Consider the following 23,753-nt stretch of genomic DNA (forward strand, 5'->3'; position numbering starts at 1 on the left):
GTATAAAAAAATCATAATCTAATTATGTGAGATAAAACATATAACTAACAAACAAACAAGTAATCCCAACATACCAACAAACCATGCCACCAATGGATTAAGTATTGCTGTTTAGAGCAGGTCCAGGAAAACTAAGGGTTGAAATCATTAATTGTCCTGGTTTACATCCTGGGTTGCATATAAAATAAGTTACATAATTTAGTCGGCAGCCAAAGGTGTTTTCCTTGAATTTTTACACCCTAGATTAAAACACAAATGGGTTAAAAAGAAACGATTAACACATGCTTTATATATTTAGGAAATGTAAGGGAAAATTGCAAGAGATAAGTGGAACATTTTATTTTGATGAATTAAGACCTATAACAATAACCATGATTCATGTTGTGGGTAGCAAAGACTGCTATATTTTGCTTATTAAAGGCTTCGTTGCTTTCTGTGTAAAGCAGAAAGATTATACGTTGCTGGCTTCCTTTACTGTGTTAGGCAAGTTCAGAATTGCAAATAATTTGATACCTATTTTTGGAATAATGATGCACAACCACTGAGAAGTTAAATCAGGAATATGTTCATTAACAACTGAAGATGTGATTCAAACTGAAATAAGTTTGTGTTTACAGTTTGGCTAATATAAACATGCAAATAACCAGACAATACAAATACTCAATGCTTGAATTTCAACTAAGGGTGTTACCCTTGCTCCTTTTCCTACTGCCTCTCCCACCACTTACAGATTAGAGGGGTAGAAAGCAGGGTTTGCTTTACTTTGTACATGTACATTATACATAGCCTTGTCTAAAAGGATGCTGAACCTTATCTCTTAATTTAAATATTTTTACATATATATGTAATTAGATGTTTTACGGATCCCTACCTTTAATATAATTCTGCCAGATGCAGGTTAGAAGCAATTTGTTTAGCCTACTTCCCCTGTTCTCCCAGACACAGAGCTAAAAGCACTTCCCCTTCGGTTTTTCAGCAACATGTTATTTTAGAAATTACAAATTAAAAGCACAGAAACCGTTGGCCTGGCAGATTACAGGATATAAGATCCAACATGCATGATTATGGTCTCTAAGACCTGTGGAGGAAAGGAAGCTTTCGGCATTTTCTGGTAAGTGAAGGGTTTTTCCCCTTGTTCCTTTGGTACTTTTTATTCAACTATTCCTTTATATTACTATTTAATTTAGTCTCCTGGATTTTTAACACACTTCTTTGGTGGAAGTTGGACTTATATTTACCATTGCATTTAGACAGTCTCATTGCTCCTCATTTCCCACTTGAGTAATTATCCCTTGACAAGCACTAAGGGTCTGTGACATTTTTAACATAGCTTCCTGTACTCTCCCTGACTATTACATTAATTATATCACATATTAAACATTACATTAACCATATGATCAAACCCCACAAGCTAGGGTGATTAAAAATAGCTGGGCTATGTTCCCTTCCACAATGGCTCCAAGATCTCTCTTGAGTGGTAACAGCTAATTTAAACCCCATCATTTTATATGTATAGTTGGGATTATGTTTTCCAATGGGCATTACTTTGCATTTATCAACATTGAATTTCATCTGCCAGTTTGTTGCCCAGTCACCCACTTTTGTGAGATCCCTTTGTAGCTCTTTGTAGTCTGCTTGGGACTTAACTATCTTGAGTGTTTTGTATCATCTGCAAATGTTGCCACCTCACTGCTTACCCCTTTTTCCAGATCATTTATGAATATGTTGAATAGTACTGGTCCCAGTACGGACCCCTGGGGGACACAACTATTTACCTTTCTCCATTCTGATAACTCACCATTTATTCCTACCCTTTGTTTCCTATTTTTTATTCAGTTGCCAATCCATGAGAGGACCTTCCCTCTTATCCCACGACAACTTACTTTACTAAGAACCTTTGGTGAGGGACCTTATCAAAGGCTTTCTGAAAATCTAAGTACACTATATCCATTGGTTCCCCCTTGTCCACTTGCTTATTGATCCCCTCAAAGAATTCTAGTAGATTGATGAGGCATGATTTCCCTTTACAAAAACCATGTTGACTCTTCCCCAACAAATTATGTTCATTTATGTGTCTGAGAATTTTGTTCTTTACTATAGTTTTAACCAGTTTGCCCAGTACTGAAGTCAGGTTTACTGGCTCGTAATTGCCTGGATTACCTCTGGAGCCCTTTTTAAAAATTGGTGTCACATTAGCTATCCTCTAGTCATTTGGTACAGAAGCTGATTTAAATGAGAGGTTACATACCACAATTCGTAGTTCTGCAATTTCACATTTGAGTTCCTTCAGAACTCTTGGGTGAATACCATCTGGTCCTGGTGTTTAATTTATCAATTTGTCAAAACCTCCTGTAATGAAATCTCAATCTGGGACAGTTCCTCAGATTTGTCACCTAAAAAGAATGGCTTGGGTTTTGGAATCTCTCTCACATCCTTAGCCGTGAAGACCGAAGCCAAGAATTCATTTAGTTTCTCCACACCCTTATTGTCCTTGAGTGCTCCTTTAGCATTTTGATCATCCAGTGGACCCACTGGTTGTTTAGCAGGCTTCCTGCTTCTGATGTACTTTAAAATTTCTTGCTATTAATTTTTGAGTCTTTAGCTAGCTGTTCTTCAAATTCTTTCTTGGCCTTCCTAATTATATTTTTACATTTCATTTGCCAGAGTTTATGCTCCTTTCTATTTTCCTCACTAGGATTTAACTTCCACTTTTTAAAAGATACCTTTTCGCCTCTCACTGCTTCTTTTACTTTGTTGTTTAGCCATGGTAGCACTTTTTTGGTTCTCTTACTATGTTTTTTAATTTGGGGTATACATTTAAGTTGAACCTTTATTATGGTGTGTTTAAAAAGTTTCCATGCAGCTTGCAGGGATTTCACTTTTGGCACTGTACCTTTTAATTTCTGTTTAAGTAACTTCCTCATTTTTGTGTAGTTCCCGTTTCTGAAATTAAATGCTACCATGTTGGGCTGCTGTGGTGTTTTGCCCACCACAGGGATGTTAAATTTATTTATATTATGGTCACTATTATATTCACCTCTTGGACCAGATTCTGTTGTCTACTTAAGACTAACTCAAGAATTCCCTCTCCTCTTATGGGTTCCAGGATTAGCTGCTTGACGAAGAAGTCATTTAAGGTGTCAATCATAGAATCATAGAAGATAAGAGTTGGAAGAGACCTCAGGAGGTCATCTAGTCCAACCCCCTGCTCAAAGCAGGACCAACCCCAACCAAATCATCCCAGCCAGGGCTTTGTCAAGCCGGACCGTAAAAACCTCTAAGGATGGAGATTCCACCACCTCCTGAGGTAACACATTCCAGTGCTTCACCACCCTCCTAGTGAAATAGTTTTTCCTAAAATCCACCCCAGACCTCCTCCACTGCAACTTGAGACCATTGCTCCTTATTCTGTCATCTGCCACCACTGAGAACAGCCAAGCTCCATCCTCTTTGGAACCCCCTTTCAGGTAGTTGAAGGCTGCTATCAAATCCCCCCTCACTCTTCTCTTCTGCAGACTAAATAACCCCAGTTCCCTCAGTCTCTTCTCAGAAGACGTGCGCCCCAGCTCCCTAATCATTTTCATTGCCCTCCACTGGACTCTCTCCAATTTGTCCACATCCTTTCTGTAGTGGGAGGCCCAAAATTGCATGCAATACTCCAGATGTGGCCTCACCAGTGTCAAATAGAGGGGAATAATCACTTCCCTCGATCTGCTGGCAATGCTCCTACTAATGCAGCCCAATATGCCGTTGGCCTTCTTGTCAACAAGGACACACTGTTGACTCATATCCAACTTCTCGTCCACTGTATTCCCCAGGTCCTTTTCTGCAGAACTGCCACTTAGCCAGTCGGTCCCCAGCCTGTAGAAGTGCATGGGATTCTTCTGTCCTAAGTGCAGGACTCTGCACTTGTCCTTGTTGAACCTCATCAGATTTCTATTGGCCCAATCCTCCAATTTGTCTAGGTCACTCTGGACCCTATCCCTACCCTCCGGTGTATCTAGCTCTCCCTCCAGCTTAGAGTCATCCACGAACTTGCTGAGGGTGCAATCCATCTGTGACTTTGCACTCTATATGATTTTATGAAAATATGCTAATGTAACTGGAATATGCTTTATGCAAAAGGTTTTTTTGTAAGGTATTATTACAAAGCTTATAATTTACTAAATGTAATTATTCTATTTGTATAAATGTACCACTCTTGTATTTAAAACTAGAAATATAAAATATAACTTTGAGGGCCTATTGTAATTATGCAAAGTGTGGGCCACGAATGGTGATTTGGAATCTTGATGACTTCCGTTAACCAGGACAATTGACTGCAGATGGCTTTGTTTTACCTGTTTTTCTGTATACATGTGTGCTGGCAAGTGGGTAATGAAGTCTTACAGTGACATGTGATCATGTCACCTGAACTGAAATTCATCTTTAACCTGTTGTCTTTCCATTGAGAAGGAGGGGGTGGGAACCCAGAGAGGGACAAAGAATTCCCGCCTTATGCAAAAGATATATAAATGTGTGGAACAGAACAAAAGGGGGCAGCCATTATGAGGAATTCCCTAGCTATCACCTGAGCTGGAACAAGGGCTGTACCAGGGGAAGGACTGTGCCCAGACTAGGAAGGTGTCCAGTCTGTTAAAGAAACTTATTAAAACATCTCTTAGGGTGAGATTTTGTCTGTACTTAATTGTATTACTGTATTAGGCTTAGATTTGTGTGTTTTATTTTATTTTACTTGGTAATTCACTTTGTTCTGTCTGTTACTACTTGAAACCACTTAAATCCTACTTTTTGTATTTAATAAAATTACTTTTTACTTATTAATTAACCCAGACTATGTATTAATACCGGGGGGGGGGGGGGCAAACAGCTGTACATATCTCTCTATCAGTGTTATAGAGGGCGAACAATTTATGAGTTTACCCTGTATAAGCTTTATACAGGGTAAAACGGATTTATTTAGGTTTAGACCCCATTGGGAGTTGGGCATCTGAGTGTTAAAAACAAGAACACTTCTGAAAACTGCTTTCAGTTAAGTCTGCAGCTGTGGGGCAAGTAATTCAGACTCTGGGTCTGTGTTGGAGCAGATGGGCGTGTCTGGCTCAGCAAGACAGGGTGCTGGGGTCCCGAGCTGGCTGGGAAAGCAGGGGCAAAAGTAGTCTTGGCACATCACTTGGCAGCTCCCAAGGGGGTTTCTGTAATTCAACCCGTCACACCATCCCATCATCTAGATCATTAATGAAGATGTTGAACAAAACAAGCCCCAGGACCGACCCCTGGTGCACTCCACTTGATACCGGCTGCCAACTAGACATCGAGCCATTGAACACTATCCATTGAGCCTGACAGTCTAGCCAGCTTTCTATCCATCTTATAGTCCATTCATCCAATCCATACTTCTTTAACTTGTTGGCAAGAATACTGTGGGAGACTGTATCAAAAGCTTTGCTAAAGTCAAGGTATATCACGTCCACCGCTTTCCCCACATCCACAGAGCCAGTTATCTCATCATAGAAGGCAATCAGGTTGGTCAGGCATGACTTGCCCTTGGTGAATCCATGTTGACTGTTCCTGATCACCTTCCTCTCCTCCAAGTGCTTCAAAATGGATTCCTTGAGGACCTGCTCCATGATTTTTCTGGGGACTGAGGTGAGGCTGACCAGTCTGTAGTTCCCTGGATTCTCCTTCTTCCCTTTTTCAAATATGGGCACCATATTTGCCTTTTTCCAATCAAGAAACTTTATCTCTGCATCCCGTCCTGAGGTGACATGTACCCAGTCAATATAGGGATAGTTGAAATCCCCCATTATTATTGAGTTTTTTAATTTTATAGCCTCTCTAATGTCCCTGAGCATTTCTCAGTCACTAGCTCCATCTTGGTCAGGTGGTCGGTAGTATATCCTGTGACAGGGTCAGGCCAGATGGCTACAGGAGAGTGATAGAAGGTAGATATATTAGCCCCCGATTAAGCAGCTCCCTTTTCCCTGAGTAAGATAATGGGCTGTTCCAGAACAATCAGGAAGTTGCTGAAACTAATTAAGGCAGGCTAATTAGGACACCTGGAGTCAATTAAGAAACTACTAGAATCAATTAGGACAGGCAGGCTAATCAGGGCACCTGGTTTTAAAAGGACCTCACTTCAGTTAGTGAGGTGCGTGCGAGGAACTTGGAGCAAGAGGTGCACAAGAAGCTGAGAGTGAGTAGGCGCTCTGCTGGAGGACTGAGAAGTACAAGCGTTATTAGACATCAGGAGGAAGGTCCTGTGGTGAGGGCAAAGAAGGTGTTGGGAAGAGGCCATGGGGAAGTAGCCCAGGGAGTTGTAGCTGTCACACAGCTGTTACAGGAGACACTATAGACAGCTGCAATTCACAGGGCCCTGTGCTGGAACCTGGAGTAGAGGGCGGGCCCGGGTTCCCCCCATCCCCTCTACTCCCTATTTGATATAAGAGGAGGTGATCTGGACTGTGGGTCCCACCAGCGGGGAAGGTCTCTGGCCGGTCCCTCGACCCATTATGTGGGGGACAGCAGAGACTGCGGAGATTGTTCTCCTCCTTTTCCCCTTGCTGGCCAGTGATGAGGTTTGCTAAGTGAATGGCAGGTTTGTGCCACTAACAAAAGGAGCCAAACTGAGGACTGCCGTGAACCTCTGAAGCGAGCAAATCAGCCAGAGAGCGCAGAACCCACCAAGGCAGAGAAGGAATTTTATCACAATCCCTACTGCTATATTCCTATTATTCAAGCATGCAATTACTATCCATAGAGATTATATGGTACAGTTTGGTTCCTTTAAGATTACTTCATTTGGTTCTACGCTTTCTTTCACATGTACTGCCACTCCCCCACCAGCATGACCTGTTCTGTCCTTCCGATATATTTTGTACCCTGGTATTACTGTGTCCCATTGATTATCCTCATTCCACTAAGTTTCTGTGATGCCTATGATATCAATATCCTGATTTAATACGAGGCACTCTAGTTCACCCATCTTATTATTTAGACTTCTAGCATTTGTATATAAGCGCTTTAATGGCTGTCTGCCATTACATGCTGTAATTGAATGGGATTCTTTTTCATTTGAGTATCAAAGGGGTAGCCGTGTAAGTCTGGATCTGTAAAAGCAGCAAAGAGTCCTGTGGCACCTTATAGACTAACAGACGTATAGGAGCATGAGCTTTCGTGAGTGAATACCCACTTCTTCGGATGCATGTGGTTCTCCCGGTCATTGCAAATCCAGCTATCTATGTTTCTAATGATCAAATTACCACTACTAATACCTGTCTCTTCCTAATAACTGCAGTTCCCTCCCCCAGATAACACGACATCATCTGGAATCATAAAATCATAGAATATCAGGGTTGGAAAGGACCACAGGAGATCATCTATTCCAACCCCCTGCTCAAAGCAGGACCAATCCTCAACTAAGTCATCCCAGCCAGGGCTTTGTCAAGACTGATCTCTGGCTGAAGTGGGGAGACTTGTGGCCACGGTGGAGCAGCAGGGGGTCTCAGGGCTCTGGCTGTGGGGGTGGGGTGGGCAGAAGGGGTTGAGCTGGGGGCTAGCTTCCCCTAAGGGGGGCTCCACCCACCATCCATATTTATGACTGTTAGACCTCCATCTTGGGGTCAGATTGAACAAGAATTGGTATACTCTCTCTCCCTTTCAGACACTGTAGAATTGAATTATTATAGATTTTTTTGGCTCCAGAGCTATCATACTCATGGCTGCAAGCAAACTTGGTCAAACCTGGCTAGAAAGCTCTGCTTCCATGCATTCTTCCATGTAGAGGTGAATGATCCTATTGAGCAATCCCATCCTCAAAATTGGTGGTAAAACCTTGAGTGAAGGGATTGGATAGTGAGAGGAATTATCAGTGTGTTGCACGTAATTGAGAATGATATATTTAAACCATTTGTGGATCTTCAGCAACAGTTTGGCTTGCCCTGCTCTGGAGCATGTAAATATCTCCAATTAAAGCATTTACTTACAAATGTATTTGGACTGGATGCATTGAGAGATCCAGGACTTCCAGAACTTTTATTATTTTGGAAGAAACTTCCTGGATTTACTTGGCCAGCAGTATCATCACTGGGTCTCAGAGCCAGGACTCTGCCTGAGTAGGAATTGCTATTTCAGCCCTGTAGCACAAGCTTCGTGAACCTGAGTCAGTTGACCTGGACTCTGAGATTTGCTGCCCCAGGGCTTTTTGCAGTTTAGACGTACCCTCTGAGTGCTACAATACTAACATAGTAATAATTAATACACTTTCTTTTAGCATGCAGAGAATAGTGGTGACTGTTTCCTTTCTATCAATGTATCAAGAAGGACCTCTGGCCCTAATTTCATCCTCTTCTGGCAAGCAGGGTCCAATCTGCTACAGGCTGAAAAAGGCTTGTTTCAGGATAGAAGGACTTCAGTAGGACTACTCGTGCTCAAAATTGAGCATGTGCTTAATTGCTTTGCTGGATCAGGGCCAGAATGCTCAGCAGCTTGCAGGACTGATCTTATAAATCAGGTAGCAAAAATCCTTTCTGTGCCTAAACATGCATGGATCAATAAGTTTTGCCATTTACCAGACAGGGACATTTTGTGGTCTTTGAGATCAATTTCTTAGAAAATGTTGGTAAGGGTGTTTGAAATGACAAAGTGGGAGAATGATTTTAAAACTCATTATGTGAGAAGAATCTAATAGGAATCTAATAGATCTAGAACATCACCAGCACTAAAGCTGATTGTGGATTACACAGACACACCTTAGACTTTTTCTGTTGGCTCGTTCTGTTATTCCCTCTTCTACAACATTCTTCTCCCACATTCCTAGGTAAGAGATGGTCTGACATACCAAAGCATGCTGCATGATGGCCTTCTATTGTATCTCAGTGGTGAAGTATGCTTGGATTTTGAAGAAGCAGTGAACCTCATTTTCAGATGCTTCTCAGATATCTAGAGGGAGAGTAGTAATTCATGCAGTAAAATCAATGCTAGACTGAAGACCCAAGTGGGAATATACCTGCTGCTGACCAATCAGAATTTGGTTTGGGTTTTTTCTTCAGATCCACGAGAAGGAGGAGGAAGAGCTCAATGAGAAGAGTGAAAATGACTCTGGTATTAATGAGGAGCCTCTACTTACAGCAGATCAGGTACATGAACCTTCCTCAGTTTTTGCCCTGACCTTTCCTCTCTCTGAAAGGAGAGAAATTCTGACAAGAAATTTTCCTTGCACCAAATCTCACCCCTATCAAGGTCACCTTTGCTATGGTAAGAGACACAGATCCTCCCTTATACTAAGCACAACAGCCCCTTCCCTCACTAAGCAAGTTAGCCACAAAGAACCGCCCACAAAGCAATAGTGGGAAGCCCAGGAGTCAGCATACTAAGAAACCTAAGAATCACTAATGCCCTTCTCTTCTGAGTGAAAGGGGAGCCTGTCCTAATATAAACCACCATTTAGCCTTTGGCTTTATAGGAAAATGCAATTATTTGTAAATAAACATCAAGAAATGTTTATGTTCAAAGGAGGGAGGGGCAGTGTAATCAGTACTATTCTTTACTATGAAGTTAGACCTGAAGTCCTAACTTGAGCAAAGCTCCGATTAACTTCAAATAGGACTTAACTAGAAGTTTTGCCTGATTGGGGTCTCCAGGATGGAGCCCTTAATACAGTATACAGCTACATTTTTACTTGCATGGATGGCAATGAAGTTGAGTCTGTCAACAAAATGGCAAAACTTAACCCAAGTAGAGCGTCTCTTTGTTGCACTCATGAATTTCTATCAATGATGCATTATAAAGCAACAATAGCTGGATCATGATGCTGCTGCTCACACAGTAGTCAAAATGGCCTTTTCTGCAATTATTGTATTCAGCAGATCAGAAAGTACAGTAGTCTTGGTAAAGGGCTGAGGGAAGGGTGACTGTCTCTTTACTGTAAGATACTTGTGCTCTCCTTCACATCAGGGAAAGGCAAAAGTCCTCACTGTAAATGCTACCATGTAATTGAATAACAGTCCCATTACACAAGGATAGGCCTAGTCCCTCATCAATGTCTCGGTGTAATTCCTGGTGCCACAAGTTATGCATGCACATAAAGGAGTATGGGGGGACATTGGAGTAGACAGACCCTTCTACCATGTGTATGGACTTGTGCACACTCAGCTAAAATTAACTGAACTGTAGAAGTTTGGTTTTGTGACTAATGTGGACAAATACATTCTTCTTCCACCTGTCTACTCATTTTCTATAGGTTTGTTTAGAGAGGCAAGCTTTGTGTCTTGTAATGCCAGCAGAGGAAAGTAATAAGAGGACACTGCGGTCTCTATAGCAGCATTTTTATTTTATATATTAGTTGAAGTGCTTCATCCCCTGCCCTCAACAAGGTGTCATATGTTGAAAAAGCTTCGCATTACTCAAATATCCAGACTGTGCCCTTCCTTCCCCCTTTGAAGTTGATTCCCCAGTGGGAAAAAGACCATTTTCAGTTCTTTGCAAACAACCTGTTTGCTGTGCTAACTGTCAAGCAGATACAATGAGGAGTCCTTGTGGCACCTTAGAGACTAACAAATTTATTTGGGCATAAGCTTTCGTGGGCTAGAACCCACTTACACGGCTACCACTCTGAAACCTGTCAAGCAGATGGTTTGTATTTAGTGAATCAGTGACAAGAATAACAAGGGACATGATAAAGGTACACACCAAAGGAATGATAAAGAAGATGCATAATGCAGAACCAGGGGGCATTCAATTAAACTTCCCAAGGGACAAGTTATTCTAAAATTGTTAACTGTGGGGTTTCTTCACCCTTCCTTTGAGACATCTGGTATGAGTCACACCATCAGAGACAGAATATTGGATTAGATCGACCCCTTGCTCTGATAAAATCTCGTGATTCTTATGTTCCTATAGACATAAGATAGACCTGGTCCAGTGTCGTGACTAGAGCGGGGTGAAATTTTTTGGACAAATAGGTTATGCACTGAAAAACGCGGTTTGGGATTAACAAAACTATCTGCAAATTTATGTCAAATTTGAAAAATTGTTTCAACCAAATTGAAAAAGTTGAAATGTCTGAGTAATGTCAAAAGGAAATGGATCATTTTGACCCCAAACATTTATTTAAGTTGAGTGTTGGGGACAACTTCCTGGTGCAAGTGCTGGAGGAACCAATACGGGCCGTGCTCCTCTTGACCTGCTGCTCACAACCAGGGAAGAATTGGTAGGGGAAGTAGAAGTGGGTGGCAACCTGGGCAGCAGTGACCATGAGATGGTCGAGTTCAGGATTCTGACAAAAGGAAGAAAAGAGAGCAGCAGAATACGGACCCTGGACTTCAGAAAAGCAGACTTTGACTCCCTCAGGGAATTGATGGGCAGGATTACCTGGGAGACTAATATGAGGGGGAAAGGAGTTCAGGAGAGCTGGCTGTATTTTAAAGAAGACTTATTGAAGGCACAGGAACAAACCATCCCGATGTGCAGAAAGAATAGCAAATATGGCAGGCGACCATCTTGGCTTAACAGAGAAGTCTTTGGTGAGCTTAAACACAAAAAGGAAGCTTAAAAGAAGTGGAAACTCAGACAGATGCCTAGGGAGGTGTATAAAAATATTGCTCGAGCATACAGGGGTATAATCAGGAAGTCCAAAGCACAACTGGAGTTGCAGCTAGCAAGGGATGTGAAGGGTAACAAGAAGGTTTTCTACAGGTATGTTAGCAACAAGAAGGTCAGGGAAAGTGTGGGACCCTTACTGAATGGGGGAGGCAACCTAGTGACAGATGATGTGGAAAATCTGAAGTACTCAATGTTTGTTTTGCTTCGGTCTTCACAGACAAGGTCAGCTCCCAGACTGCTGCACTGCGCAACACAGTATGGGGAGGAGGTGAGCAGCCCTCAGTGGCAAAAGAACAGGTTAAGGACTACTTAGAAAAGCTGGACATGCGCCATTTGGGCCGGATGCAGTGCATCCAAGGATGCTGAGGGAGTTGGCTGATGTGATTGCAGAGCCATTGGCCATTATCTTTGAAAACTCATGGCAATCAGGGGAGGTCCCAGATGATTGGGAAAAGCCAAATATAGTGCCCACCTTTAAAAAAGGGAAGAAGGAGAATCTGGGGAACTACAGACCAGTCAGCCTCACCTCAGTCCCCAGAAAAATCATGGAGCAGGTCCTCAAGGAATCCATTTTGAAGCACTTGGAGGAAAGGAAGGTGATCAGGAACAGTCAACTTGGATTCACCAAGGGCAAGTCATGCCTGACCAACCTGATTGCCTTCTATGATGAGATAACTGGCTCTGTGGATGTGGGGAAAGTGGTGGACATGATATACCTTGACTTTAGCAAAGCTTTTGATACCGCCTCCCACAGTATTCTTGCCAACAAGTTAAAGAAGTATGGATTGGATGAATGGACTATAGGTGGATAGAAAACTGGCTAGATTGTCAGGCTCAACGGGTAGTGATCAACGGCTCCATATCTAGTTGGCAGCCGGTATCAAACGGAGTGCCCCAGGGGTCGGTCCTGGGGCCGGTTTTGTTCACCATATTCATTAATTATCTGGATGATGGGATGGATTGCACCCTCAGCAAGTTTGCAGATGACACTAAGCTGGGGGGAGAGGTAGATACGCTGGAGAGTAGAGATAGGGTCCAGAGTAACCTAGATAAATTGGAGGATTGGGCCAAAAGAAATCTGATGAGGGTCAACAAGGACAAGTGCAGAATCCTGCACTTAGGATGGAAGAATCCCATGTACTGCTACAGGCTGGCGACCGACTAGCTAAGCCAGGGGTGGGCAAACTATGGCCCAGAGGCCACATCCGGCCCTTCAGATGTTTTAATCCAGCCCTCGAGTTCCTGCCGGGTAGCGGGATCTGGGGTTTGCCCTGCTCCATGTGTGCCGTGGCTCCGCGCAGCTCGCAGAAGCAGCAGCATGTCCCCCCTCCAGCTCTTACGCGTAGGGGCAGCCAGGGGACTCTGCACGCTGCCCCCGCCCCAAGCGCCACCCCTGCAGCTCCCATTGGCCGGCAACTGTGGCCAATAGGAGCTGCAGGGGCGGTGCCTGCAGATGGGACAATGTTCAGAGCTGCCTGGCCGTGACTCCCCGTAGTAGCCGGAGGGTAGACATGCCACTGCTTATATATCATTAAATAGTTAGTGGAGAGTCTCCCACGTCTGTTGCCTAGGTACCAGGCTGCAGAGTCATTTGCATATTCATCATCATCCACAGCCATTAGATAGAGGGCAATTGAGGCTGCCTCACCCACATCCCTAACCTCTGAGCTAAAGCTTATAACAAAGGCAATACTACTACCAGCTCCTCCTCTATAGTTTTGAGACTCTCGTCCTCATTTCCTTTCCTGAAACAAATGTTTCATTTTGACTCAATCTTTTCACTTTTTGATTCTGAAACATTTTGAGATATATTGTTTTTGATTGAACCTGAAACAAAACTTTTTTTGATTTTTTTCGAAATTACCAGGGAACCAAAAAATCCATCATTTATCCCAAACCCTTTGATTGTAGTCGCCATGTTACTTTCTGCCTATCACACCCCAGGCTTTACACTCCCAATTTCACATGCAAATTGTCTGGGAGTCTCTCTCTCTCTCTCTCTCTCTCTCTCACACACACACACACACACACACACACACACACACACACACACACACACACACTTTACTCTCAGTGCTGAGGATTAGTCACAGCTTCTTAAGAGAAAAGAATCTGCAACTAAATGGGTTCATCACTGGATGAAAGGTTGGAAAACAGCTTTCGAAGATGGAGCATGAACTACTTTGGGGGTTTTCCTAAATCCTACCCTCCCAGATTTCCCGATCTTCCTAGACGCATTCTACAGTGGAGTTATAGGGACAGTCCATCTCAAAATCAAATGGTGTAGTGCATTATAAAATTAAGCATTACTGGAAAGAAATGTATTACTATCAACACATCCTGATCTGAGTACAGGTACCCCATCAGCTCTTCAGTGTCACTAAAATAACTTACTGAACCCAGTCTCTGGGGAGATGTGGGAAGTTTTCGGCCCCTTTGCACAGCTGGAATGATGCAAAGGAGGTAGAATACAAGAGAGAATATGGTTCAGTGAATTAATTGGCAACCAGAAGGAGACTCATAAAGTGCAGGTGGAGAAAGGCAAATGGTTCCTTCTTTGTGGAATGGTTTTCCCATCCAGGTGCTGAGATTCTAACAATAATCACCACGTCTGAGAGTGGGAAAAGAAAATACATAAAATAAATAAATATTCCCCTCTTTTTCTCCAATAATATTTGCAGGGTAATCTTGATTGGATACAAGTAGTTTGGCGAAATAGCCTGTTTAATTGGGTATTTTTGGTGATTGTCTTAATACACTTCTACCCCGATATAACACTGTCCTCAGGAGCCAAAAAATCTTACCGCGTTATAGGTGAAACCGCGTTATAGTGAACTTGCTTTGATCCGCCGGAGTGGGAAGCCCCTCCCCCCCTCCCAGAGCACTGCTTTACCGCGTTATATCTGAATTAGTGTTATATTGGGTCGCGTTATATCGGGGTAGAGGTGTATTTTCATTTTCATTCTCTATTATTACATCAACCTTTTTCTTTTTTAATTAAAATGAAAACTGCTTTCTCTGTATAAGACAGCAGATCACAGCTCCTTTGCCAGTAATTAAATAGCAAGATGATAGGCATCTTAAAAAAATGATAGTTGTAAATGACTAGATAGAAATGTTTCATTTGTTAATTGCATAGGATAGTGTATATGTTCTGTATTCTGTTAACAAGTGATTCCTTGACTGATACTCAGGAACATAGAAAGTGTCATTCTGGGTCAGGCCAGAGATTCTTCTAGTCTGGTAGTAACTGCCCAAAAACTTCATTAAGGTTGCCCGGTGATGTCTCATGCCTTTCCAGAATGTTGAGTTCAGCTACACTCAAAGCTCTGTAAAACAGGAAATGAAGAGTTATTGTAACACAAACTTAAACTTCTGAAACCAGGACATATGCCACCAGTACAATGAAAACTTAACTGCGCCCTTCTAGAGCTGGTAATAGCCACTGGTGATGGTTCATGGAAGGTGGTGCCCTTCTAAGTAGACATAAAGAATGACTAAGAGAATGTGCCATTGTCTGTGTTGTGTTGTGTTCCACAGATTTGAATTGTAGCATTTATCTGCATGCATGCCAGCTATATAACTGTGTTAGGTATAGCTGTATTGAATAGTGGAGGGATTAGTTGGAGCATGTTGGAAGAGCTATAATGGTGATATGAGTAGAGGTGTGTGTGTACCTTCCTTGCGTGATCAAATATACCTCATTTCAATGCAGAGTTCTGTAAATTGTGTCAATAGTGGTGAACAGGTGTTTTCTTATTGTGGGGCTTATCAGTAGTCTGGTGGTATACATGACATTGGTCTCTGGAGCTTAGTGAGGGGTAAATTAAGACAATGTCTCAGAAGGAATCCTCAGGAAAAGAGTGGTTGTAACATTTTGCAATTCTGTAGTAGTTTGTGTGGAGTACGCTCAGTGTCTGGGTATAGGCCAGGTGTAAGTAGATCCTTTGCACTACACTTGAATGTCCTAAACAGGAGTTTTGCTTTCACAAAGAGAAGGTGTTAGAATTGGTCCTATGTGCTGTGTTCCTAGAGTGTTATGTAGCATCTGTAAGGGTAGAGTGCTTGTACATGTGCTATTGGTATGTTGGAACATACCTAAAAGGGCACAATTAATGTTGCACTGTGGGGGTGAAGCAGCAACCGGGAAGTGAGCCAGGTGTCCCTTCCCCATTGGCAGAGACAGCATGGGGAAGGTGGGCAGTTCTGCATTTCTTCCCATGATTATGGAGCAATGATCCCCTGATCCCCCGCCCTTGGCCATGATGAAGAATTGTTGAGGGATGGGGAGTATTGTTGAGGGAGGGAGGAGTATGGCAGGGCACAGATGGCACCACTTCCCTTCCCTTCCAAGTATGTCACTGGAGGGGAAGGTGCTCAACTTTCGCCTATTGTGGTTCTGCTCTGTCAGTGCTTCTGAGCTCCCAGAGAGAAAAATCCCTTTGATGACAGTCTCTTATTGGTCAAGGGTTCATAGAAAAACTACATTTTTGGAATCTCAGTTCATCATCAAATCTCTAGCCATCAGACTGGATTTTCTAAAACAGTGTTTGGATGATTCCTTACGCTAGTAAGAGTTGTTGTCTAGGGATGTACTGGCCCCTCAGTATGTGTACCAGAGCACAGTTCTAAGGGGCAAAGGGTCAGAGCCCCCATCCCACACATACCCTTCTCTGCTCCACCCCCAACACACACATTCTGCTCCACTGTTCTGACCCCCCTGTATTTCCTAGCTTTGCACCAAAATTAATAAGAATCTTAAAATGTTGTGAGCAGCTCATGTTACAGAGTTCTGTGTATCAAGAGTCTCTTCACTAAATGATCAGAGACTTTCTTTCCCTTAATCACACTCAGTCCCATTGTTCAGTAAAGGAGTGTATAAAACTCATGATTACATTACCCTAACTGCTTATTAGAGACTCTCTTCTTCCATCTGTTTAATTAGTGCTAGTTTCCTTGACAATACTTCTAACGTAGAATCTGAATCTTCATGTGGATTTTAGAGCACTTCAAAATACTACTTTTAAATCAAAAATTTTGGTCTCAGGGTGACATTTCCAAGATGCCCTGGCAGAATATAGACAGAGAACAAGGACTTGCACAACTCACATTTTCTCAAAGCTGGGTTGGGCTCAGGGCTCGTCTACACTACCCGCCCGGATCGGCGGGTAGAAATCGATCTCTCGGGGATCTATTTATCGCGTCTCATCTAGATGGATAAATCGATCCCCGAATCGACGTGCTTACTCCCACCTCGTCAGGAGGAGTAAGCGCCGTCGACGGGAGAGCCGCGGCGGTCGATTTGCCGCCGTCCTCACAGCGGGGTAAGTCGAATAGGATACGCCGAATTCAGCTATGCTATTCGCGTAGCTGAATTTGCATATCTTAAATCGACACCCCCCCTTAGTGTAGACCTAGCCTCAGATTCACAGTGCATGGGAGTAGGTCAGGTTCAGTGGCCAAAGCATTTGACCTTGAGCTATGCTGTTACTGTGACAACCAGTGGCCTACAAAACGTCTGGCCTGCAATACAGCCTTAGTCTTGTTGCTCATGAGCATTTTGCTGGTTTTGGAGCATCAGTTTAGCTAAAGACAAGTTGGAGTTCCAAACTTACCTATTGATACATTTTGAAATATTGCTTCTCCAAAGAAGTAATGGATGTCATGCACTAGCTGAGATAAATCTTGAGCAGAAGATTTCGGTTTGGGAGGCAGTCAAGTGACAGTCTGAGCTCCAGTTATGCACAAAAAATGTTATAAGAATCAAGGTGGAATCCACAATAGTACTTAGGTGCCTAAGCCCAGACTTAGGTGCCTAAGACCCAGTGAAGTTTTGGCTTCACTGTGATCCACAGAACTTCTGCTGTACCCTATAGGCACCTAACTCATTTGGTGCCTAGTTTTTCAGAATAAGAGTACCCTAGGTGCCTATATTTCTGCCTCTGGGCATACATGCTCATAGACTCATAGACTTTAAGGTCAGAAGGGACCATTATGATCATCTAGTCTGACCTCCCGCATGATGCAGGCCACAAAAGCTGACCCACCCACTCCTGGAATAATTCTCTCCCTTGACTCATCTGTTGAAGTCCCCAAATCATGATTTGAAGACTTCAAGTCGCAGAGAATCCTCCAGCCAGCGACCCCTGCCCCATGCTGCGGAGGAAGGCGAAAAACCTCCAGGGCCTTTGCCAATCTACCCTGGAGGAAAATTCCTTCCCGACCCCAAATATGGCAATCAGCAGAACCCCGAGCATGCGGGCAAGATTCTCCAGCCAGACCCGCATTGACCATTGATACAAATTACCTGCGATGGCACTTTATTGACCTATTGACTAAAATCACATTATCCCATCAAACCATCCCCTCCATAAACTTATCAAGCTTAATCTTAAAGCCAGAGAGGTCTTTCGCCCCCACTGTTTCCCTCGGAAGGCTGTTCCAGAACTTCACCCCTCTGACGGTTAGAAACCGTCGTCTAATTTCAAGCCTAAACTTCCCGACGGCCAGTTTATATCCATTCGTTCTCGTGTCCACATTAGTACTGAGCTGAAATAAATCCTCTCCCTCCCTGGTATTTATCCCTCTGATATATTTAAAGAGAGCAATCATATCCCCTCTCAGCCTTCTTTTGGTTAGGGTAAACAAACCAAGCTCCTCGAGTCTCCTTTCATACGACAGGTTTTCCATTCCTCGGATCATCCTCCCTCTAGATGTCTAGCTGCCTGTCTCCTACCTAAGCCCGATCCAGTAGGTATGCTCAGAGGGTGCCTACCAGAACAGGTCACATTCCAAATCCAGCCAGAGCAGGTGGTGTTTCCCACCTTATAACTTTTAACCCAGCTGCTAGAGCACTCACATGGGATGTGAGAGACCCAGATTCAATTCTCCCCTCTCTTGGAGGAGAAGAAGGAATTTGAACAAGGGTTACCCACCTTCAGAAGAGTGCTCTAACCATTGAGCAATGGGATATTCTGATGTGGGGCTCCCTCAGTCTCTCCTGTCGAAGCTGTTCCATTGTGGATAAATAATGAAAGAGTGACTAGAGCAGGAGGGCAGGACCTGGGGTCTCCCATCTTCCAGGTGTAGGCCCTAACCACTGGACTATAGGGTCAGTCCCATTCATTCTCTTTCTTTCCCAGTAATGGTTCCACTTAAATAAGGGCTTACAATCTGAGTATAAGACAAGAGACAACAGATGGATACAGACTAATGAGGGGCTACAAGGGAACAGCATTACTCAGCATGATGGGCAGTGATCTCAGCACACCTGCAGCCTAACTGTTGTCGAGTTTTTGTTGGCATCATGGCAAAGGAGAGTTTTGAGGAGGGTTTTGAAGGAGGAAAATGAGGTAACTGGGGGTATTTATGGGGAGTGCCTCCCAGGCACGTGGGGCAGTAGGGGGGAAGCACAGAAGTATTTGTTTTACAAGGTAACAAGTGAGCAATGGAGGCTGGAGGTTGCACTGTGGGCTGATCAAAGGGGAGCATTGACAGCTTGATAGTAAATGAGAGATGATAGGTGAGTGGGGATAGGCCAGAAAGGGCCTTGAAAGTGAAAAGGAACTGCTCATGTTTGATGCAAAGGAGACAGAAGGGGGAGCCAGTGGAGGGATTCAAAGATAGGGTTAACACTGTCAAAACAACAGGCTAGGAAAATGATTTTTGCCACAGCATTCTTGATGGAGGTGAGTGGGAAAAGATTGCACTCACAGATTCCAAGGCCAGAAGGGATCATTGTGATCATCTCGTCAGACCTCCTGGATAACACAGGCCAGGGAAGTTGCCCAAAATAATTCCCAGAACATAGTTTTAGAAAAAGATCCAATCTTAACTTTAAAATGGTCAGTGATAGAAAATCCAGCATGACACTAAGTTGTTCCAATGGTTAATTACTCTCACTGTTAAATGGCTGGCCTTGGGGCTGGTAATCAGGGCAGCTGCCTTGGGCACCAACTTGCAGAGACACCAAATCAGCACCTGGGTTGCAGGGCACCACATAGCTCAGCTGGTCTGGGCCGCTGGCTTGTTTGCTTTTTGCTCTACCAGTCTGCTCAGGGGAAAGAACCAAAAATGATTGCCACCCTTGGTGACAAAACACCTAAGGCCATCCCTGATTACATTTGTCAAGGCCAGAGAGAAAGATGTTGCACTAACTGAGACTCAAGATGTTGAGAACCTGGATGAAAGTTTTAGTTCTGTGAATGGATAGGAAAGGCTGTACTTTAGCGATGTTTTCTAGAGAGCATCAGCAAGACTTAGACATAACCTGAATGTGAGGTCCAAGTGGAAGGTGACACACAGGTTACAGGGCTGAGTGAAGGCAGGATGGTGGTGTTATTCACAGTGATTGAGAAAGGATGGGGAGAGGGATAGCTCAGTGGTTTGAACATTGGCCTGCTAAACCCAGGGTTGTGAGTTCAATCCTTGAGAGGGCCACTTAGGGATCTGAGGCAAAAATCAGTACTTGGTCCTGCTAGTGAAGGCAGGGGGCTGGACTTGATGACCTTTCAGGGTCCCTTCCAGTTCTATGAGATAGGTAGCAGGCTGGGGGGTAGAGTAAGAGTTCTGTTTTAGCCATGTTTAGTTTGACCTGGTATGTAGACATCCATAAGGAGATATCACAGAGACACACTGAGATTTTAACTTGGATAGGAGACAGGTGTGGAGTAGAGAGGTAGATCTGTGAGTTGTCAGCATAGAGGTGATAGTTGAATTTGTATTTGTGGATTACCCAGAGATAAGGTGTAGAGGGAGAAGAGAAGGTGACCAAGGACAGAGCCATTTGCAACTCCCTCAGAAAGTTGGAGGGCAGATGAGGAGGAATCTCCAAAGGACACACAGAAGGAGCAATTATAGAGGTAGGAGGAGAACCAGGAGAGAACAGACATGGAAGCTAATGGAGGACAAGATTTCAAGAAAAAGAGTATGTTCAACTGTGTCGCAGATGGTTGACAGGTCAAGGAGGATGAGGATGGAGAGCTGATTCTGGGCTTTGACTAGAAAGAAGTCATTAGAGACTTTGGTGTCACAGTTCAGAGTTACTGCATCTGTATTTCCCTCTATGGTCCCTCGAGGGCACCTACTCTAGGTTCCTCGTTCTGCGGCTGTCACCTCTCTTGGGCAGAGACCCATGTCGCTCTTGGTCATGCCCAGGAGTTTTCCAGGCTGCACAGTTACCTGCCTACACTGTGATATTCCCAGCAGCCAGACTGCCTAAATAGGCTATGAACAGTGTAATGGCCCATAGTTATAAATTACCACACAGCTCTTTGTAAGCAAGCACATTTATTCTTAAGGTGAAAGGATTACAGAGAAAACATAATGAAAACAATGAAAGTTTCTAAATGCATGCTAACAGCTTACCAGAAGTCGCCCATCATTCTTATGGGGCCTTAGTAGGCCAAATCCTTCCAACCCTTCTGCAGGGATTGGAGTCCCCTCTTGGACGAATGGTCCAGTCCATTTTCTGGATCAGAAAGAAGGCCCAGAGCCAGTTTAAACTCAGGCTATTTATCCAAAAGTCCTTTCTTTGTCTGTTCATCTCTGCAGAGTCCAGTTTATAAATGTGACCCTCCCCATGATGAGGTACCTCGAGGGGAGGGGGGAGGTTACAAACTGGCTGATTTGCCTTAATCACCACCCACTGTTGGTAGTTCCAGGAGGAGGTCTGGTAGCTCTCCCCCATGGAGTAGAACACAATCATACATAAATAAGGCTAGGATTTAGTCACAGGTATGTTTAGTAAAAGTCATGGACAGGTCATGGGCAATAAAAATTCACCGCCTGTGGCCTGTCCATGACTTATACTAAAAATACCTGTGATTAAATCTTGCAGGGGCGCTGGGAGGGACCGTGGCTGATCCAGCCAGTTGGCCAGGGACCGCTGCCTGGGGCTGCAGACCACAGCTTATTTGGCTGGCTAGCGGGGGACCACTGCCCAGGGCCCTGGACCTCAGTTGCTCTGGCCAGCTAGGGACCATGGCTGCTCTGGGCAGCCACCTGGTGACTGCTGCCCGGGGCCGTGGACCTCGGCTGCCTCCAGCGGCCACCCAGGGCCAGCTGCCCAAGGCCATGGCTGTTCTGGCCAGCCCCCTGGGGACCGCTGCCTGGGTTGCCAGAGCAGCAGCTGGTGTGGCTGTTCTTGGGGCTGCTCCAGCAGCAGCTGGTGTGGCTGTCCTTGGGGCCACCTGAGCAGCTGGTCCCGGAGCCAGCTGCTTGGGCGGCCCTGGGTCAGCCACACTGGCCCCTGCAGAAGTCACAGAGGTTGCAGAAAGTCACGGAATCCGTGACTTCTGTGACCTCCATGACAGACACGGAGCCCTAGACATAAACTATTAATTTAAAACAATGGAGCCCGAAGATACTTAAACTTAATTCAGTCAGGACTCTCAAGGATGGGAAGGAAATTGCCTTATCTGTGACATCTCCATGTAAAGAAGTGAGTGTAACTAGGGCTTTTGACCAGCAGCCTAGAGGAACCCATTGGTTTATTTCCTGGATGGCATTTCTGCCAGGACCTTTCGTACTTTCACATTTCAACTATTCAGGTAATAAACATTCTGCTAGCAAGCCAGCATACATCCTCTCATTTGACAACTATCCAGTATCATTTTTCTCTTTAGAATCTATCAGGCAGAGCTGTCACATGCCGCTGCTTACCCTTATTACCCAAAATCACTTGGGTGTGAACTTGAGACCTGATTTACCTCCCACCTGGTTTCTAGGGCATACGTATGATGTTCCTTTGTCCCTCTAGGGTTCCCCAGCCTCCCTGGAAATAATACACGAGCAATTCTTTGGACCAAAGAGAGAAATCATGTAGAGCACCTTGCCTCCCTCTGAAGTGGCTCTCAGCCATGCCCTATTTTAACAGCAGAGGGTTCACAGCAGGAGAAATTCCTTAAACCCCATAGTCAAATTCCATTTTCTGCCCCACGTCCTCAGAGCTTGGGCCTTGGGGACTCCAGTGATTTAACCTCAGCTTCTCTGGGGTGAGGTGGAGGAGTATCGATCCCCTACCCACTGGGGTGGCCTTTTGTTCCCCACACACTGAGCCAAGGTGAACAGAATTCCCTCTCCAACCTGGCTCAGGGTCTTTTACATTTTTACAGCCCATCAGAGACTGTGGGAAGAAGTTTCCCTTCCTCTCCCTGTTACCCTGGAATTGAGGAGAGTGTTACCCCAAAATTTAACTGAGCTAATTGCAGCCATGTTGCGTGCATTCAGCCATCATTAATTAATAAAATAAAACACCACATAGTTAAGGGATAATTTGGACAAGCAGGGCTTTTGGAGACAAGGTCAAATACTAGCCCAGGCTTGCAGTTTCTGCAAATCTGAATGAGAGGAGGGCAGCTCTCCTAAATTCCAGTGACTCCCATGGGACTGCTGGGTGCTGAGCACTTCTGAAAGTTTGACAGTTTTAGTTTATGTTTCTTATGATTGGCTTCTCTTGGGCTGCATTTCCATATTCCGAAGGATACCCTGGTCCGTTTGCATACCATACTTATATGTTCACAAATATTGCTGATAATTGCTTACACAGTATTATCTGAAGTTTAAAATACAGTTAATACCCTTTATAGTACTATATGCAGAAGCTCTCCAGCTATTGTTCTGAAAGCGTGGTATTTACATAATGTCAGCAATGATCTGTTAGTGCTGAATCCAGTTATTGGTCATTAGTATACAATTCAGTGACTGACATTCATATTATCTTATCAGGTAATTGAAGAAATTGAGGAGATGATGCAGAATTCCCCAGATCCTGAAGAGGAAGAGGAGATCTTGGAGGAAGATGATGGAGGAGAAACTTCCTCTCAGGCTGATTCAATCCTGTTGCAGGAGATGCAGATTTTGACACAAACCTTTAACAACAATTGGTCCTATGAAGGTGAGGACATGTGGGAAGGGCAGAGGGACAGTTTGGGGCTTAGGAAAGTTGAGGTTGTTCATGTTTTTACTAGGATACTATTCAGTTCTTGCAGTTGGTGTTGTTATAATACAAGGTATTTTAAGACTTGTTTGAATAAATGTCTCTTTCATCCATATTGCCTGGACCTCTCCCTATAATTCTATTGTCAAGAGTGCTAGATAGATCTGCTAAGATAGAGTTTGGTTACTGGGATACCAGGAGGAAGCACGAGCAG

The 23,753-nt window shown here is 44.0% G+C and overlaps 1 protein-coding gene across 3 annotated transcripts in view; it reads left to right on the forward strand.

Moving 5' to 3' along the window:
- The window catches only part of FEZ1 (fasciculation and elongation protein zeta 1), a 121,514-nt gene that overhangs the window by 55,473 nt on the left and 42,288 nt on the right, over nucleotides 1–23,753 (forward strand). For 2 of the 3 annotated variants that reach the window (XM_026657953.2, XM_026657954.2), the window contains exons 4-5: nucleotides 9,051–9,137; nucleotides 23,329–23,497. In XM_026657953.2, coding sequence (XP_026513738.1) covers nucleotides 9,051–9,137; nucleotides 23,329–23,497 — 256 coding nt within the window. The remainder of the gene's footprint in view (nucleotides 1–9,050; nucleotides 9,138–23,328; nucleotides 23,498–23,753) is intronic. The other variant, XM_026657955.2, reaches the window with a different exon arrangement.

This window comes from Terrapene carolina, unplaced genomic scaffold (assembly GCF_002925995.2).
Source record: "Terrapene carolina triunguis isolate 2854851 unplaced genomic scaffold, T_m_triunguis-2.0 Scaffold374, whole genome shotgun sequence".
In the NCBI taxonomy this organism is placed as follows: Eukaryota; Metazoa; Chordata; order Testudines; family Emydidae; genus Terrapene; species Terrapene triunguis.